General features: G+C 37.8%; 2 protein-coding genes across 2 annotated transcripts in view; both read left to right on the forward strand.

Annotated features, from left to right (window-relative positions):
- The first annotated feature begins 497 nt into the window (after positions 1-497).
- Positions 498-3507, forward strand: LOC141345280 (zona pellucida sperm-binding protein 4-like). The gene is made up of 9 exons (XM_073850152.1): positions 498-553; positions 1803-2077; positions 2153-2340; positions 2414-2511; positions 2584-2741; positions 2803-2995; positions 3068-3215; positions 3286-3358; positions 3434-3507. Exons 1-9 carry the CDS (start codon positions 498-500, stop codon positions 3505-3507), a joined length of 1263 nt encoding a protein of 420 aa, XP_073706253.1.
- Positions 3508-5289: 1782 nt separating this feature from the next.
- The window catches only part of cfap45 (cilia and flagella associated protein 45), a 29558-nt gene continuing 15897 nt past the window's right edge, over positions 5290-18950 (forward strand). The window contains exons 1-8 of the mRNA XM_073850153.1: positions 5290-5400; positions 6115-6234; positions 6309-6448; positions 12261-12405; positions 16090-16260; positions 16471-16649; positions 16733-16862; positions 17411-17557. Of these exons, the coding sequence (XP_073706254.1) occupies positions 5290-5400; positions 6115-6234; positions 6309-6448; positions 12261-12405; positions 16090-16260; positions 16471-16649; positions 16733-16862; positions 17411-17557 (1143 nt within the window). The remainder of the gene's footprint in view (positions 5401-6114; positions 6235-6308; positions 6449-12260; positions 12406-16089; positions 16261-16470; positions 16650-16732; positions 16863-17410; positions 17558-18950) is intronic.

The raw sequence follows: 18950 nt of genomic DNA on the forward strand, positions 1-18950 counted from the left end.
CAAGTGTGTATGGTGTTCACTAGTGTAATTTATTCTGAGTTCGGATTAATAGTCTGTGCTGTAATGGCTTTATTTTATCTTGTCAGACTGATTGTGTTTTAAGAGCCAAACTTGCACCACAATATGGCAATACTCCACTTTTCAGAGGTTTAAAAGTGAGGCAAATGGATCATAAAGCACCTGTCAGTCATATTAGAGAAACAGCCAATGCAGGCACACACTGTTGACCCAATTATGCAGCATTGCCCATATGGAGGGCCACTAGAGGGGATGAACACAGAGGGTGGGCCGATTCACTGAACTAAGGCCAGTAACTTTGATCCCATTGCTGAAAAGGAAAAGTTCCTCTGTGATTCTTGACACCTGTAGCTTGTTTTAAGGAGTTGGATCATTCGTGCGCTATTGTAACTTCATGGCTGTTCAGTGGTGATGAAGTAAAATGCAGTGTGCTCTGGAGCGCGTGCATGTGTGGAGTGAATGGACATAACGATCGCGGGATGCGGGTGCGTGCGCAGCGACTCCGGTTCGCTCTCCTCCGGCTCGACGCTCTCAAGTACGTAAAAAAAAAAAAAAACCAGTACTCTTATTTAAAATTCTTTGTTTTATTGAATCCAGTCTTTCTGAACTCCTACATATTCATAGTTATCCCTTAAGAATATTAATGAGCATTTGACAATAATCATGTACATCTGCACCACCCCCCATGAGATGGCTATCTTTTAAAAAAGAAAAAAAAAGGCTTATCTTAGTATTTTTATCTTGTTTCTAGTCAAAATTTCTAAAAATTCTTAAATTAAGGCGAGACACTGCCAGTGAATAGGGTAAAAAAGAGAACTAATAGTTATCGCCTTACTGACCCAGTTGATCGATTACATTGATAATATGAAATATGTGTTTATTTGCATACATTTCTAGTCCAGAAATTTAAACACTGGATGAAGTCAGTTTCAAAATTTCAAATTTTTTGACATAGTGTCAAATGCTTTTACAGAGGGAATTTGGGGTATATCATTTCATCACTCCATAATTCAGGAAAAAACTTTGAACAGACAAAAAACATGTATTTCTTACCATTTTGGGGAGAAAATGTTGTATAAAATCAAGCTAATATGAACAAATCCCTCTGTAAAAACCTTCAGGATATAGACAGAATACAAATGTAAAGTGCTGCTGAAGTGGAGATTTATGGCTCAGTGTAGGAGAAAAAAACTCTTGGCCTTAAAAATATGTATTGTAATTGAAATCTATTGATACAAATAGATAAAGTGCTATAAAAGAAACACTTATCAGTGATGTTTGGCTGTTTTCTGAAAAAACACAAAGGCCTAAATCTCAAACTTCACAGCTGCATGAAAAAACAGCGTTTTTGCCCGTAAGATGTATTTAAGATATTATCTTGTTTTTTGCAAAATGCACTTAATTTAGTTTTTTCTCCCTGGAAACAGTTAAAATTATCTGGCAATGGGGTAAGTAAAATATTTTTAAATCAAGATGCATTTTAAATGCATCTTAACTTAGGAATTTGTAGAAATTTTCACTAGAATCAAGACAAAAATACTAAGTAAGATGCAGCCACTGTTGTTCAAGAACATCCAATCAAATGTGAAGTTAAAGTTAATTAGTCAGAGCAGCTGTAATGGTTCTTGATTAAAGGGGGTGTGGTTGATAACGACTATTCATTTTCAGAGTATAAATAGCAGTCCAAGGCCTCATGAAACTATGCTCAGTTGTTTAGTAATGGCAGGAAAGTGGCATTTATGTTATTTCCAAACACTATGTGTTTTGGCTTGTTCTTTTTGCAGTGCTCTTCCTCAAATGGGTTTTCCAGCTCAGAATCCTCAAGCTCTGATGTTCCAGCCGTCTGACCATCGGTTTAAACAGTCAGCTCAACAACAATCTGCTCAGCAGGTTCCTCAGAAATTTCAGCTTCAGCAGCCAGTGAAGGCCGAGCCTGTTGACAAATGTGCTGTAGCTGATTATGAGCAGATCCAATGTGGACAACCTGGTATCAGTGGTGCTGAGTGTGAGGCTATCAACTGCTGCTTTAACGGACAACAGTGTTACTATGGGAAAGCAGGTAAGAGTTTCGAATCTGATGAAATTTGGTTAATGTTTGTTACCCACATTAATCTACTCTTGTATGTCATTCCAGTGACTGTCCAGTGTATTAGAGATGGTCAGTTTGTGGTAGTGGTGGCTAGAGATGTTACGCTGCCTCGACTGAGTCTGGATTCGGTCCGTCTAGTGGGTGGAAGTGAACCACCTTGCGCTCCTGTTGACTCTACACCTTTCTTTGCTATATACCAGTTCCCTGTCACTGCATGTGGCACGAGCATGATGGTGAGGAGATGCTTCTGGCTTTATTCTGCATGGCTTATGATGGGCTGGATGCCAACAGTGTTCATATTTGCAGGAGGACAGTGGATATGTGGTGTATGAAAACAGAATGACCTCCTTGTATGAAGTAGGCGTTGGTCCTTTTGGTTCCATCACGAGAGACAGCCATTTTGAGTAGGTGACTCGTACCCTTTATCTTAAGTACCATCTCTGACAAACTCTACAAGTTGACCGTTTGTTGTCCAGGTTTCTCTTCCAGTGTAGGTACTCTGGTACTGCTGTGGAAGCTCTGGTTGTGGAGGTCAACAGTGTTCCTGCACCTCCACCAGTAGCTGCTCCTGGACCTCTCAGAGTGGAGCTTAGACTGGCCAATGGCCAATGTGTCACCAAAGGTTGCGCAGAAGGTAAGACTTGTCTTAAAGTCCAGGTTGCAGTGGACTGTGGTTAAACCCCAGTGTTCCTCAGGGGATGAGGCCTACACGTCCTACTACGGTGCTGCTGATTATCCCGTCACGAAAGTCCTGCGAGAGCCTGTGTATGTTGAGGTGCGCATTCTGGAGAGGACTGACCCCAACCTTGTCCTGATGCTGGGACGTTGTTGGGCGACATCAACCCCCAGTCCACTCAGTCTACCCCAGTGGGATCTTCTGATTGATGGGTGAGTCTACCGACAGTCTTTATCCAGCTAGTCTGCTGTGAGGAACTCTCTAACTGCCTCTTTCCTCTTCAGATGCCCTTACTATGATGACCGTTACCTGACCGCACTGGTTCCAGTGACTAGAGCGTCTGGTCTTCAGTTCCCAACCCACTACAAGCGCTTCGTTGTCAAGATGTTCACGTTTGTTGATCCAGCATCACTGGCTCCTCTGCAGGAAACCGTATGCTCTCAGCTCTTCCTGAACCCCTAATCTTTAATGGATTCTATGGCTTAACCCTTTTCTCTTTCAGATCTTCATCCATTGCAGTACAGCAGTGTGCCATCCCTCTTCTGGCTCCTGTGAGCAAAGCTGTGGCAGGAAGAGTAAGTGCACGCAGTAACTATTTCCACTTGATTTGTGACTTCGTGGCCTTTCTCACTACTATTTCTCCTTTTTAGGAAGAGATGTTGCTGTGAGGACCTCCACTATTGGACAAACTGTTTCCAGTGGAGAAGTGAGATTGGTTGTATGATTGAGTTGTCTTTTAATAAACCATGTAGAACCTTACACTGTCTCAGTGTTTCATGCCAAGCTACCTAAAGTTGCTTGTTTATTTGCTATGTTAAGATCAATTGTGACTCCAAATCTACCTTCAGTCATTTGGTGAATCAAACATGGGCCTGTTTTGGTTCACACAATTTGTGTTCTCAAAAGGTCTGCTAGACACCCTTCCCTTAAGATCTGGTTCAGTTAGGGTGACCAGATGAGATTGGTTGAAATTCGGGAGGGGGGGTGTAATGAATAATAAAGCTAATGAATTTCATGTTTTTATTAATATAAGTAGCCTACATATAATATAGAAGTAACGTTAGGCATTTTTTATACTTCAAACTGAGGTTAATGAACTATATATATATTTTATTAACAAGTACATATGCATATAAATTGATATAGCCTAATACGTAGGCTATAGAAGTATTTTGAACGCGGTGCCTCGCCCTCGACCGGTCTGACTTCACGCGACTTCTGCCCGCACTTTCAACTGTCCTAATGGCTGCTGCAACTTGCGCTCTCTTCATCTACTCTATAAAGCAAAAAGGTCGTATTGTCTTTGTGCATATAGCCTAGATGAATTAGATAAATTAATAGAAACAATATAACTATAAATTCACACTTGAGCTATATAGCCTACCAAGGTTGTGGAGGCTCGACATCAGCATATTTTGCAGAGCTTTTCACTGCTGCCAGCACTCCTGTCTTTCCCAGGATGTATTTATGGAACTCTGCACAAGTCATTAAATTCATTTTTACTTTGATTTCACTGCAGACCAGTTTAATTTTTGGGACAATTAGAGCAGGATTCGGGACAGCAGCTTAGATTTCGGGACTGTCCTGAATTTTTCTGTCTGGTCATCTTATTTATAGGCTATCCTTTATCCAATTTGTTCCTCTTTGTGAGTTTTCCTCCGACTCTTATCAGGTCGGCAAAAGTTATCTTTGGCAAACCAGTGAGGGAAGTTGTGTAGACTCTCTCCATTTTAAATTACCCGGCTTTCTGCTGTGTTGACATTACACAGGAAGTCTGCATACCCTGCGATTGCGTATTTCCGGTTTCTGTGAAAAAGGTCTATTGGTTGTTTGGAACTATTGGCCGCTCCATGACACGCTTTACTTCCGCATTCCTCAGTTCCTATGGAAGCCTATGGGAGTGTCGCAACTGTAGCTGTGTCTCATTTAGAAGGATGCGCCCTCCGGAGGTCGCATTCGAAGGCTGCATACGTCATCGAGGCTGTCTCATTTCAGAAAAGCAAGTAGGACACTTCAAATGCGACCTTCTTTCACAGAAATTCGAAGGATGCATGAGATGTATCTTTTGCTACTACAGATAACCCACAATTCTTTGCGTCGCCGTAAACAACTGTCGTTAATTTGAAAAATGCTGGCACCGGCAGATGTACACACAAGCTAAGATGTAGTGTTTATCATTTAAATCGGTAAAAACGGATAAGGTTGTTCTTAATATCCTCCTATTTTTTTCTCTAACAGATATGCTGCAGCTCTTGAAACATTGAATAAAATAAAACAAGTAAAACAAAAGCATTTTTTTTTTTCAAATTACTTTACAAATTTAAAAATAATTTCCCTTCATTTAAGTAGTGTGAGAGTGCAACGATGCTCTAAATTTGTTTGCATAGTAACATGATAAATCCTGTTTCATTTTCCAACTGTCCTTTTTTTCTTTCCTCCCGTCCTACGAAGGCCGTCTCGTTTTTGTTCTAAGTTAAGGACACTTCGTATACACGTCCTACAGAGGATGCAACCTCTGGAGGATTCAACCTCCGGAGGGCGCAGCCTTCCAAATGAGACACAGCTACGTTTCTCTATGGCTCTGGGCTCTGGTATTCAGATACTGGACGTTACCGCAGTAACTGCGTCTCCATGGAAACGTTAACAACAAAACACCGCCGGAGTGTGTCGGGTTTATCTGTGCTACTCCCCATTTCTTCTTATAGTGGCATTTAAACACATTTTTAATTAGAAATACACGCGATACGTTTTCACTTTGCTCTGGCTCTTTTTGTGGGCCATCCCTGTTAAAACGTCGGACACGGCTTTTTTCACTAAAGCACAAAGGAAATGGTAAGTGTTTTTCAAACTGAAACACACTAACGTTATATTATGTTCAGAGACAATGAACCATTCGCTTTGCAATTCAGATTGGGGTATTAACTTTTTTCGAAGTACTGAGATCATTATGTTAGTAACAGTTCTGACGCTGTTAGTCATTCTAACGTTACATTCAGTGGCAAGTGTAGACCAATTCAATAACAAATAAATCTTATGAACCGGTGCTTTTTAGTCAAACATAAATGAACCAAGCAATTGGTAGGTTTTTTTGAAAATCCAAAAATGCAGAAAGTTTTGTGAAAGGGGTTAGGTTTAGGGTAAGGCAATAAAAAATACAGTTTGCACAGTATAAAAACCATTACATCTATGGAATGTCCCAATAAAACTTGAAAGCCTGTGTGTGTTATTGAGACTTAAATCATACAGCTACTCACTAGTTGTTTACATGACATTTGTTCCTCAAAGGAAATCATTAAATTCTTTACGATTCTGCATGTTTCATGCTTTTCAGCCTCAAAGCGCCACGTCCTCATCTGGAAAGCAGTCAAGCAGCAGTGCTTTCACTCGCCGCTATCGCACACGGGCCCTCACCTCCCATGTGGACGAGAGCCTCTTTGGAACCCCAAAACAGGTAAAAAATAAGCTTAGTGAACAGTGTTAAACAATAAATGAAAAGAAAAAAGATTTAACTCTCTTTTCTCTCAGAATTCTGAGGCTGGTATGAAAGATAATCCTGAAGGCGGAAGCGTAAGATCAAGGAGACTGTCAACCTCTGCTCCTGCATCCAAAGAGCCAAAGTCAGAGACAGTGCGCATCATCACAAAAGACCTCATCAGGGACCTCAGGCAAGTAGATACAAACAGGTTTTTGCTCTGAGGCAAGTCTCTACACTTACTTTTTTGTCCTTGTGAATTGGAAATTGAATCATTTGTTTAAAAACACAGGTTCATTCATAAACGAAACACTGCTGTGCAACGGCTCAGTTGCGACTTTATTTTTGATGACAAAATAGAGCAAAATCATTAATAATTTCTTGTTTAACTGTTGTATTAAATTAATATTTCATTTACAAACTCTCTTCAAAATTATTCAAAGCTGTCACTCATCTTAGTTTGCGATCTCACAAAGCTCCATTATAATCAACAAAGCTCCCCAGCAAGCAATTTTGCATTTAAAAGATGCCGTTAAGGTTGGAAAAAAAAAAAAAAAAAAAGATGCCGTTCAAACACAGCCCTGGCGTCTAGGCTAAAACAAGACTGAATTTGGGCTGTCAGTGAAAATTTAATAGACATCTAACAATAGCCCAAAATAGACTAGTCAGTAAGTAGACAGCTAATGAATGCCTAAATATTTATATCTAAAAGACAACAAAATTGCCATCTGTCCAAACAAATTACACATACAGCTTTTATTAAGAATTTTTTTTTTAGCAACAAGACAATACAAACTGATAAAAATGCAAAAGAATTAATGACAAAATCAAATATTATAAATAAAATACGCTTAAATATATATCTAATGAGAAAAATACGTAATTTAACAACTTAAGATAATAAACAAAAATAAATAAATAAAACATTTGAAATACCTATAATAAGATATTTAAAAGAAAGAAATCTAATATGACACTTCACACTATCACAAAAAATAAAGGTTAAGCATTTGTTGGTTTACTTATTTTAACAAATAAAACAACCAACAGTGAACTCAAAGGAAATTGTCAATTATTGGTTTTATTTCTTCTATAAAATGCTACCCAACTGCATTAAGTCCAACTCTGTTGCTGCCGGGAAGTGGGTCATCACAGCATCTGCCAAAGAAGAAACCACCCCTTCATGTTGAATTTGGACATATAAAACCCTTACAGATTGAGGTGGTTAACAATTGTAGATTAAGTTTGGCATTTCAAAATGACTAGTACAGAAATAAATTCACTCCTACCATTTTAATTGCATTATGTTTAGGTTATAATGCTGCATCATATTGTACTTGTACAATGACAAAGATATTCTATTCAATTAGCTCATGCACTCTCTGTATGTAACAAGCCATTGTTCATTCATAAATTCAATATAATAGTTCAAATAAATGACTGACTTTTTCAAAGATGACAGCTTTAGTGAGGGAGGAAATATTAGAAATATATATATATTTTTTTTATCATTGCTGCCCAGATTCCCTCATTTTCTAACTGCTTTTCCAGATGTTGAAACTTCTCCTCAGTTTGGCCAGTTTTTCTAAGTGTGTTAACTGTATAAATTAATATAGATTAATCTTTGTCAAAGCTGTGTTTGTTCTGTTGCTTGCTCTTTTGCCTATTCTTGTGCCGTTTTAAAATCGCTTGAGTTTGTTAAGACGTACAAATTATTAACTTTTATTATTATCTATTAAATTTTGCAATTAATCCTCTGATCACATGCATGCTGAACTGTCACAGATCACTATCGACTACGATCTGCTCAACCCCTAAGGTAAATGTATGGTTCTTACACAAGATAACAAATATAGATAAATAATGAACACGTCAAAACGAAAACACAGATATTTACAAGACTATGTAGGAATGTCCTTTATAGTTTCCTCTTCGACAAGTACACTGTGCTCTCTCGCGTAAAAACTAAATTCAATACGGCGGAAATAATTATCGCAGGATCTTGCAGCAGTGATCTCTACTAACTTTTAAGTCTCGTGTTGCCAGTAGTCATGAGTAAGGCTACATTTTTCTTAATAAAATGAAAGAATCAAACAATATTGTATGTGTATGAATGTTACATTTAGCAGCTTGTGGCATGCATGACATCATATTATCAAATACAAGTAAAATTTAGATTAGCATTATTTTTGCATTATTAAAATGCTATATTTAATAATGATATAAAATAATTCAAACATAAAATGATAATTTAAATGTTTCAAATGTTTACTTGCATTTGACACTTTGATGAAGCCAAACACCTTGTAAACACTGCTGACTTCGCTCACAGGTGCATCTCAATAAATTAGAACGTCGTGGAAAAGTTCATTTATTTCAGTAATTCAACTCAAATTGCAAAACTTGTGTATTAAATACAATCAATGCACACAGACTGAAGTAGTTCAAGTCTTTTTTCTTTTTTTTTTTTTTTAATTGTGACGATTTGGCTCACATTTAAAGGAACACTCCACTTTTTTTGGAAATAGGCTCATTCTCCAACTCCCCCCGAGTTAATAAATAGAGTTTTACCGTTTTGAAATCCATTCAGCCGTTCTCCTATTCTGGCGATATCACTTTTAGCATAGCTTAGCATAGATTATTGAATCCTATTAGACCAATAGCATCACGTTCAAAAATGACCAACGTGTTTCGATATTTGTCCTATTTAAAACTTGACTCTTCTGTAGTTATATCGTGTACTAAGACCGGTTGGAAATGCAAAGCTTCAATTTTCAAGGCTAATAAGATTAGGAACTACACTCCCATTCCGGCGTAATAGCCAAGGAAGTTTGCTGCCGTAATAAGGCTGAAGCAGGAGCAGTAATACCACGCAGCACATGTGCAAATGCTAAACTAGCTGGGAACTCATTTTTGAAAATACTCGGCCTGCTTCGGCCATATTACGGTTCAATAATCTATGCTAAGCTATGCTAAAAGTGATATCGACAGAATAGGAGAACGGCTGAATGGATTTCAAAACGGTAAAACTCAATTTATTAACTCGGGGGAAGTTGGAGAATGAGCCTATTTCCAAAAAAAGTGGAGTGTTCCTTTAACAAAATCCCAAACTCAACAAACTAGAATATGGTGATGCCAATCAAATAATCAACTTAAAACACTTGCAAAAATTCCCTGTGTCAGGGATCTGGTACAGCATTCTAGAAAAGACCCAAATGCAGAATGATCAGGGGATTGACATTTATTGATAAAACAAAGTTATAAGTTGTAAGGATAGTGATGGTGATGATCAAGGATAATCTTGACAGTGAGGCAGGGCAGACAACAGGGGAACAAGATGGCAGCCGAGATGGACCCGGGCAAGGTTGGGCTGTAGAGCCAGGGAGATGGAGCACCACCAGATAGGGCTTGATTCTTAGAGCTGTAGTTAAACCAGTCCAGTTGGATAGCCAGGTCCTGTAAGCAGCAGCGAGGGGGGATATCAGGACACAGAACAGGAACAAACACAAGACATTACACGACACAGAACAAGACTACAAGAGAGAACAACAAACAGCAAAAAAACAACCAAACTAAATGCTTTAGGAAACTAGAGCAAAATAAAGACAGGAACTAGTTTACAGTAAAATAACAAAAACAAATAAAATGTAATAAACTTTAAAAGAACTAAATGAAAAGCTAGACTGACTAGGAGAGAGTATTGAGAAAAAACACTACTAATACAACTAGCTGAGGAGCAATTAATTCTCGTACACACAAGAAACAAACACAACGAACCAGCAGAAAAGTGAGGGAAGGTGCACACTATAAAGGAACAGAGCACGAGGATCAGGTGGACATAATCAAGTAAACGAGAACTAGACTAGGGCTGTATCCGAAATCGCCCCCTATACCCTATTCACTATTCCCTACATTAGTCCACTCATACAGTCCACTTGAAGGAGTGAATGAAAACGAGTGAGTGAATTCGGACACTAAGTGCACCGGAAGGACTGCCGCTTTTGCATAGTATTGCCTACTGTTTAACAATCATTTAAAACGGACAGTTCGAGTAGTAAGATTAAAGGATTTATTTTTGAACTATGTCAAGGAGTTTACGTATAAACCCTGGTTAAACAATTTAATAATCAATTTACAACAAATTTGTACATGTGTTTTACGCTGTATTACGCCGTGGACAATCGCGTTGTAAAATGAACCGATGGATGATTTAGCTGTGGACGCCATCCTCTGGCGAGACGCGGGAATTCAGTCGGCGCGCGACTCTCGCAGTGCATTATGGGTTATCTCTAGCTGTTGAGCGTACATCGGTTATACACTCATTTTTGCGCTGCATTGTGGGATTGAATGAGTGCACTCGAGAACGTTCACTATGGTTTCGAACACCACTTAAAATGGCTGTCCCCTCAAATAGTGCCCTATTTGAGGGTATAGGGGACGATTTCGGATACAGCCTTGGACTAAACAGGGGGGCGTGGTGAAGGAAAACCAAGGGGCAGAACAAGAGAAGCACATCACCAACAAAGGCACATTAATCAAAGACATAATAGACATGGCTGTCAGGGCAGGATCCTGACACCCTGAGTCTTCAAAATGGTCTCTCAGTTTGGTTCACTAGGCTACACAATGTTCAGTGTTAAGTTCCCACAGTCTGTGATGATTTGGGGTGCAATGTCATATGCTGGTGTTGGTCCACTGTGCTATTTGTAAAGCAAAGTCACTACACCCATTTACCAAGAAATTTTAGCCATGCTTCCTGCAGATGACCTTTTTTTTTTTTTTTGAATTACATGTTTGAAAACAAAATGAATGCATGATCACTTCCACATTTAGAATCAGTGGTCACTGCAACTTCTAGAAACCAAAATTGATATTTTGACATATAAAGGTCATTGTACTATAAAAACATTCTGTAAGTTTCAGAACTCAAAACTTGCTTGTTAGCCTAAACACAGCTTATATTGAAGCCAGTCTGCAAAAACAACAGCTTGTAACATTCCATGATGTAATAGTGTGGCTAAACACCGGATCTGCAGTAGAAGTTCCTGCTTAACCCCATCCACCAATTTGCGCATGTAGTGTACATAAAGAGATGCGAACATAGGTCTATGCAGAAACCAAACGATAAAAATGGCTCTGAATACAACAAGATGCTATGCAGTGCAAAGCTGTGGAAAATGTGTCTTTGCATTGCCTTCCTTCTGATCCTGACGTCAGGAGTGGATTAACTTTGTTTCAAATCAAAGTATTATCAGGACTCTCATACTATGAGAAACAAGATTCTCTGGTCTGATTAACTTCAAATCCAAGCATCATGTTTGAAGGAAACGATGCACTGCTCATCACCTGCAGAGTACCATCCCAAAAGTAAAGTGTGCTGGTATCAGCTTCATGCTGTGGGGCTGTTTTTCATTGGCAGGGACTGAGGGACTTGTCAGAGTAACTCAATGCACCAAAATATTGAGATAGCTTTAGTGAAAACCTAGTCCAGAGCATTCAGAACCTCAGACTGGGCAGGAGGCTCACCTTCCAACAGGACATTGACCCTAGCCACACAGCAAGAGTTGCTATAGACAAGCTTGGGCTTGACCCCAATCAAGGATTTCTGGAGAAACCTGAAATGTGACCCTGAGAGGTGAAGAGGTGAGGTGAAGAAGATAATTGCCAAATGTTTATGTGCAAATCTTCAGCGTAGGGTATGAATACTTGCAATGCAATGTACTTATAACAGTTTTTTTTTTTGCTTTGTCATTATGGTGTAGATTGATGTAGGAAAAAAATCATATGAAACAGTTTATCATTAGGCTGCAACTGAATAAAACAAAAAAAAATGAAGGGGTATGTAAATTTTTTTGCAAGGCACTGTAATATATTTGATGCAAACAAAACCAGTAATTTAAATGTTACCAAGTAAGTGCCTGGTTTATCTCAGTACGTCATGTTTGGTGTTTTTACTGTTTGCACTGTTTTTAAGCACATTATTTGCGCTTGTTTTGTTGAAGCAGAATCCCAAATGAGGACCCATCTGGGCAGTCTGTCATCCTGACCTCGGCTGAGTTTAGGCGAATCATGGAAGAATCTCATGTTCCTAGCCAAGAAGAGAAGGCAGCTGTGCTGGAGGCCCACCGCCAAGCCCGTGAAGAAGCCATGGTGAGCCATCTCAAAATCTCTTTTTTTTTTTTTACTAATTACATGTTTGAACCCAAAATGAATGCATGAACACTTTTGTAATTATAATAGTGGCCACTACAACTGCAGTATAAAAGCATTCTGTAAGTTTCAGAACTCTAAAATTGATTGTTAATTACAGCTTATATTGACAGCGGTCTGCAAAAATAACAGGTTGTGGAATGTGCCATTCCATGATGTAATAGTGTTGCTAAACACTGCATCCACAGAAGAAGTTCAACGCCTGTTTAGCCCCATCAACCAATTTGCGCATGTAGAGTAAGTCACGAGATGTGAATGTGGGTCTATGCAGCAGGCTTGTGCACAATTCAGAATTTCAGAATTGGCCGCCATTCAATTCATGAGTTGGAATTTGAATTGAATTGACTCCGCCCCACAGGAAGTTGAATTTGAATTGGAGTTGGAATGAAGGAAGTGGAATTAAATTCATGGCAATTCAAAGACATTCCACACAGTCATACAACAGAAAGAACATGTTGAATCTCACATACAATTACATTATTTTGTAATTTAATAGCATAATTTCATTACACATAACTAGTCACTCCTCAAACCTTCATACATTTTGTTCCAAATTTTGGATAATGAAATTCTTGAAAAAATCACTCCCTCAATGTTTGATTAGTTTTGTTCAAAATGTTATTTTCATTTCAAAGTAATCAAATAACACAATGTAATCTGTACAAGTAGTTCAAACTAATATCATTTATAGAATATGTAATGAAATCATATCTGACATATATTGTAAAGCTTCATTGTTAAAGTTAAACACTTCACTTGTGTATATGAATTTCTTTGAATTTGTATTGCATTGCTATTCTGCTTCCTTTAATTCAAATTCGAATTGTAATTCTAGATCCTGTTTTTGACATCAATTCAAATTCAATTCAAATTCAAGAATTGAATTGGAATTTAGGAGTCATTCTCAATTCAATTCTGAATTGTGCACAAGCCTGCTATGCAGAAACCAAACGATAAAGATGGCTCCGAAAAGATGCTATGCAGTTCCAACATGTGGAAAAACCAAGTCCACCTGCGAAGGAACATGATAAAAAAAAAATCAAGGTCTTGCCTTGGGCTCTAAATTCTCCAGATCTCAATTTGATCTGTGGGATTTACTGAACCAACAAATCCAATCCATGGTGTCCACACCTTGTAATTTGCAGGATTTAAAGGATTTGCTGCTAATGTCTTGGTGCTAGATACCACAGGACATATTTGGAGGTCTTTGTGAAGTCCATGCCTTGACATATCAGAGCAAAACATTTTTATCGCTGGAGCAGGTATCGGTCAGATGGCATGGGAGCAACCTGAATCCAATATCGTGCATTATGGTTGTTACTGTAAGTTCCAAAAAGGACAACAAAACTATTATAAAGAAGCATAACCATTTTCCTGCACTAAATTCTAGGTCTTCTGAAGACATTCAACAGCTTTATTAGAGGAACGGACAGTATATTAAGCTTTCAAATGTATGTCCACGGAAAATCCTCCCAATACTGCAGCTGTCATTCTCTATTTAGCATTTAAACAATGTGTCTCTGTAAAACTCTCTCTGAGATGATTCAGTGTTACCATTATTATGCATAATCTGAACATAAAGGTGTGAGGTTTTGTTTGACAGGACCTGTATATCTGTGGTCCCATGTTTAGATAGTAATAGTTATCATAAATGCATTGTCCATTAGATTTTAACAACACTGATACTATTGTAACACAAATAATAATTAGTAATTGCAGTTTATTTATTTATTTTTTTATAATTAATATTTTACCAGATGTAGCAGTGTCACACACACACAGTTCCAATGAAAATTATTCAACCCCCAGAGACTGCAGTACTTTACAAATACAAGCTTATCTAATGATCCAGAACTTTATTAAAATTGCATCTACAACAGTTTACAGTCATAATAAAAATGATAATGACACTATATAACGTTTTTGATTTTTTTTAAATAACACACCATAATTATTCAACGCCTATTTAACAATTAGCCTATGCATGTGCTGAAGTTGAGTAGCATATATGGCAAAGTCAACAGAGCTCTCACAAAAGCTATTGAGAAGAAATAATTTAATTATATTAGAAAGTCTTAGACTACATGAATATTTCCAAGACATTAAAAGTTCCTAGAGTCACAGCTAGCAGCTTTATTCCTCAGTTTAAAATGTGTTGTACCACAAAACCTTTGAGGGTGTTGAACGAAAAAAAAACAACACACAATATCATAAAATGTTTGATTAGAGCAATTGAGAAAAAACTGCAATGTACAACCAAAGACTTGCAAAATAACCAGATGAAAGGAGAAAAAACCTTTTAATGTTGTGTATAAGAAGAACATTAGACGGGTATGGCCTTCATGTTAAGGCATCTTGCTGAATACCACTCTTGACCAAGAAGATCAAAAAGGCTAACTTGAACATGCTCAAATTGATTTGTGTAGACCTGTCGAGTTCTGGAAGAATGTTTTATGTAGTGATGTGACCAAACTGGAACTTTCTGGACCCATGGATCAGCAGTATATATATGGTGCAAAAAGGCAAAGCTTATAAGCAGAAGAACACCATCTCCATCCTCAAAATTGTAGGTGGATCAGTCCTGTAATGGGGGTGTTTCACTGTAGCGGGAAGTGGAAATCATAAAAACTGTGATGTATTTTTCTCTCTCTCTCTCTCTCTGCGCCAAGAGTTAAATAATTTTCAACTTAATGCAGCCTTTCAAACCATCAAACCAATCACAGTGGAGGAGGGGTGGGGCGAATGCCACACTGACCACCTGTCACATCCTGCTTGTACTACGACTGAACTTTGCAACTACAGTGCCAGAACACAATATATTGGCACTTTGTTGCCAGCTATTTTGACAATAATGGCTGTATGTTGAGTAATTTTCAGGGGACAATAAATCGATACTGCTATACAAGCTGCACATTGACTACTCTAAAGTATATCCAAGTTTAATTTCTATAGTATTGTCCCTTGAGAAGATATACTAAAATGGTTGCTAAAATGTGAGGGGTGAACTCACTTTTTTGACATACTGTATGCCAATTTATTCTACTAAACCTAACCTAACAGTCGACTATGAGAGTTAGTAGACATGTAGTTGCACAGTTACTTATAGTTAGTAGAACGTCTAAAGTGGAACATCAAAATAAAGTGTAACCAAATGTTTATACAGATAAAACACCTATTAAGTGTTATGAAAGGATACTTTGTGATCTTTTGCTGAAATGTTTGTTTTTTTATTGTGAGATGTTATAAAAATTGTACAAACGCATTTAAAAACACAGGTAACTTAATGCTTTTTGAGAGGTTTAACAAGCAGCCAGTTGATTTGTTGATTCTTGTTTGCAGCTGAAAAAACAAAGTATTCTAATAACAACAAAGGCTCTGTATGAAGCATCATTTAATTTACATAGAATATGTTGTTTTTGCATTCCACTGCACTGCTTCACCACTGTGTTTTATGTAAACATGTTTTGTTTCTTTTGTAAAACCTCAAGCAAGACACAGCTTTCTAAAAATTGTGGTCAAGTTGAAAAAAGTTAACTTTTTAAAAAACACATCTTGGGCAAAACTGTGTTCTTTGGCTGTCTTCCAAGCACTACTTGGCTAAATCTAATTGTTGTTATTGTGCAGGATGCTGCAGAGCAGAGAAAAGCACAGATGCGTCAGGCAGATCTTTCTCGACAGAAAAACCAGAACCTCAGTGAACTTGAGGCAGAGGCGAGGGACAGGGCTCAGTACCTTTTGGAACGGGCCAATGCCCTGAGAATGGAACAAGAGGACGAAGTCAAGAAGCTCAATGAGGTAGACAGGACCATAACGAATAGTCACATACAATATTGAGTCATTTCTTTCTTACTTCGTGATCTAATGGTTGATTTTCTTAAATGAGACTGCCTCAGTGATGTATGCGACCAACAAGTGCGATCTTTGGAGGACACAGACGAAATGAGACGCAGTGTATGACCCACTGTTTGTTGCCTACATGCAAATGTTGCCTTTGTACTCCTGCAGTTAATTCAGGAAGTGCAGTGTCATGTAGTACGGGATATGCAGATTCAGGAGAAGAAACTGAACCGTACAGAGTGGCTGGAGGAAGAAAAGAGATTGGATGCCATGATGGAGGTGGAGCGTCGCCGGGCCTTAGAAACCCAAGAACAAATTGAACAGCTGAGAAAGCAGCAAATGATTAAGTAAGGGTGTTTACCCTCTCTATTCTATATATTCTAAATACAATGCACTGTTACCAGTGGTTGATGGGTGGGTTTTATTTAAGTGGGAAGATGTGCATCGTGGACCAGATCCAGATGCGTCTGGAGGAGAAAATGCTACAGGATGAGTTGAAAGAGCAGGAGGGTCAGCAATTGTTGGAAAACATGGAGAAGATACAGATGGAAGAGCTCAAGGTACATGCAATGAATCTCTATATCAGTTTAAAAAAGAAGTCCACTTCTAGAACAAACATTTACAGATAATTTACTCACCCCCTTCCAAGCCAAGATGTGACTTTCTGTCTTCAGTCGATAAGAAATTGTTTCTTGAGGGAAAAAAATTCAGGAATTATCTCAATATAATGGATGTCAATGGTGTCCTCAAGTTTGAACGTCCAAAATGCAGTTTAAATCAGCTTCAAATGGTTCTAAACAATCCCAGACGAGGAAAATGGTCTTATCTAGCAATACAATCGGTCATTTTCAAAACAAATTGACAATTTCTATACTCTCTAACCTCAATTGCTCATCTTGTCTAAGTCTAATTCCTGAAATGTTTTCCTCAAGAAACATAATTTCTTATCGACTGAAGAAAGAATGACATTAACATATTGAATGGCAAGGGGGTGAGTAAATTATCTGTAAATTTTTGTTCTGGAAGTGGACTTCTCCTTTAAATTATGAAGAGTTTTCTAACTCACATAAATAGTATGAGTTCATCTTTTTGTGCGGTATTATCACAGTCCATTGAAAGGAAGAAGGAGGAGCAGAGGGATTTGCTTCAGGAGATTCAGAAGATAAATGAAGAGAATCTGCTGGCTAAAGAGCAGAAAAAGGAAGAAGAGAGGTTAGCGGATCTGCGAGCTGTAGAGTATACACGCAAGAAATTGGTAAGAAAAGTCTTTGGTGACTTTCTTTCTATCTTGCTTCTTTCGACACCCACCACTGTAATCTTAAACTAGGACTCTGAAATCAGAGTTAGACTTTTCATGCAATTTTTGCATCTTTTTAAATTAATTTCTTTATAAAACAAAGAACAAGGGAAGAAATATGAAAAATGACATATATTGAACACACACAAACAATTAAACAAACAAAAAAAAAACGTTTTACATAATTTACATGTGATAATGTATAGTGTGTGATTGTATGAGGTTGTGTTGTATGCAAAAAAAGTGAAAAAACAAAACAAAAAACACGTGGGTTTGATGCATTTGCACCATGAAAATGTTCCAAACCACATTTCACATAGTTCACATGTGAGGTGATTATATGTGAAGTTCATGTGGTTTTTCTGTAAGGGAATGAATAAACTAAAGAAAGTAGTTAAAACTGGGCTTAAAATGGGATTCGGTTCTGTGGTCAGGTAAAACAAAACAAAAAGCTTTTTCTGAATAAATTCTGTGATGTCAATAACCAAAAACCTACATGGCAAACAAAACATGTGGCCTGTTGCACGAAGCCGTTTTGGTTTTTACCTAGTTAAATTCGAGTTTAGACTGAGCATACTCAGAGTTTTCAGGCGAAGGTGGATTGTTTTTCACCATAGCAGCTTATGCTACACGTCACTGTGCGTGTAGTAAATGTGAAACACAAAGATGAAGTAAATGCAAAGTCTTTAATTTATTCACAGGCTGGGAAATAAACAGGCAGGTAATACAGGCACACATATGGTAACTTTGTAGCCGGACAATAGACTGAGAACTTATAAAGGGGTGCTAATAACAAAGACAGTTGATGAGAATGATGTTAATGGACAGGAAAAACCAAATATGGGCATACAGACTAAACCAAAATAGACAGAATGACAGGGGTGTTACAACACAGCTACCCTACTCCGGTGCGCTTACGCCATATCAGAATTCCCCTAATTACGAGATTCCAACTTGTAAAAAGCGTTCACGTCCTCGTAGAACTTGTAATTACAGCTTGTGAACTGGGAGTCTTCTGAGAGCTATGACTTGTACCACATGACCGCTGTACCACCTGACCAACGTAGGCTCTGTTTAGGCATTGATAGTGTTGATATTTTAAAGAAGTATGTTATGCTCATAAAGGCTGCATTTATTTGATCAAAATACAGAAAAAACAGTAATATTGCCAAATGTTATTACTATATATATATATATATATATATATATATATATATATATATATATATATATATATATATACACACACATATACAGTGATGTGAAAAAACACAAACATGCAGTTTTTGAATGAAGTTTTTTTTATTATGAAGGGAAAAAAAAAAATCCAAGCCCCCATGGCCCTGTGTGA

Source organism: Garra rufa, chromosome 11 (genome assembly GCF_049309525.1).
Source record: "Garra rufa chromosome 11, GarRuf1.0, whole genome shotgun sequence".
Taxonomy (NCBI): domain Eukaryota; kingdom Metazoa; phylum Chordata; class Actinopteri; order Cypriniformes; family Cyprinidae; genus Garra; species Garra rufa.

Coding starts and splice junctions, on each gene's coding strand:
- LOC141345280 (XM_073850152.1), top strand. CDS start 498: ATGCGGGTGCGTGCGCAGCGACTCCGGTTCGCTCTCCTCCGGCTCGAC. Junction 2,078..2,152: donor GTGTTACTATGGGAAAGCAG/GTAAGAGTTTCG, acceptor ATGTCATTCCAG/TGACTGTCCAGTGTATTAGA. Junction 2,341..2,413: donor CATGTGGCACGAGCATGATG/GTGAGGAGATGC, acceptor TCATATTTGCAG/GAGGACAGTGGATATGTGGT.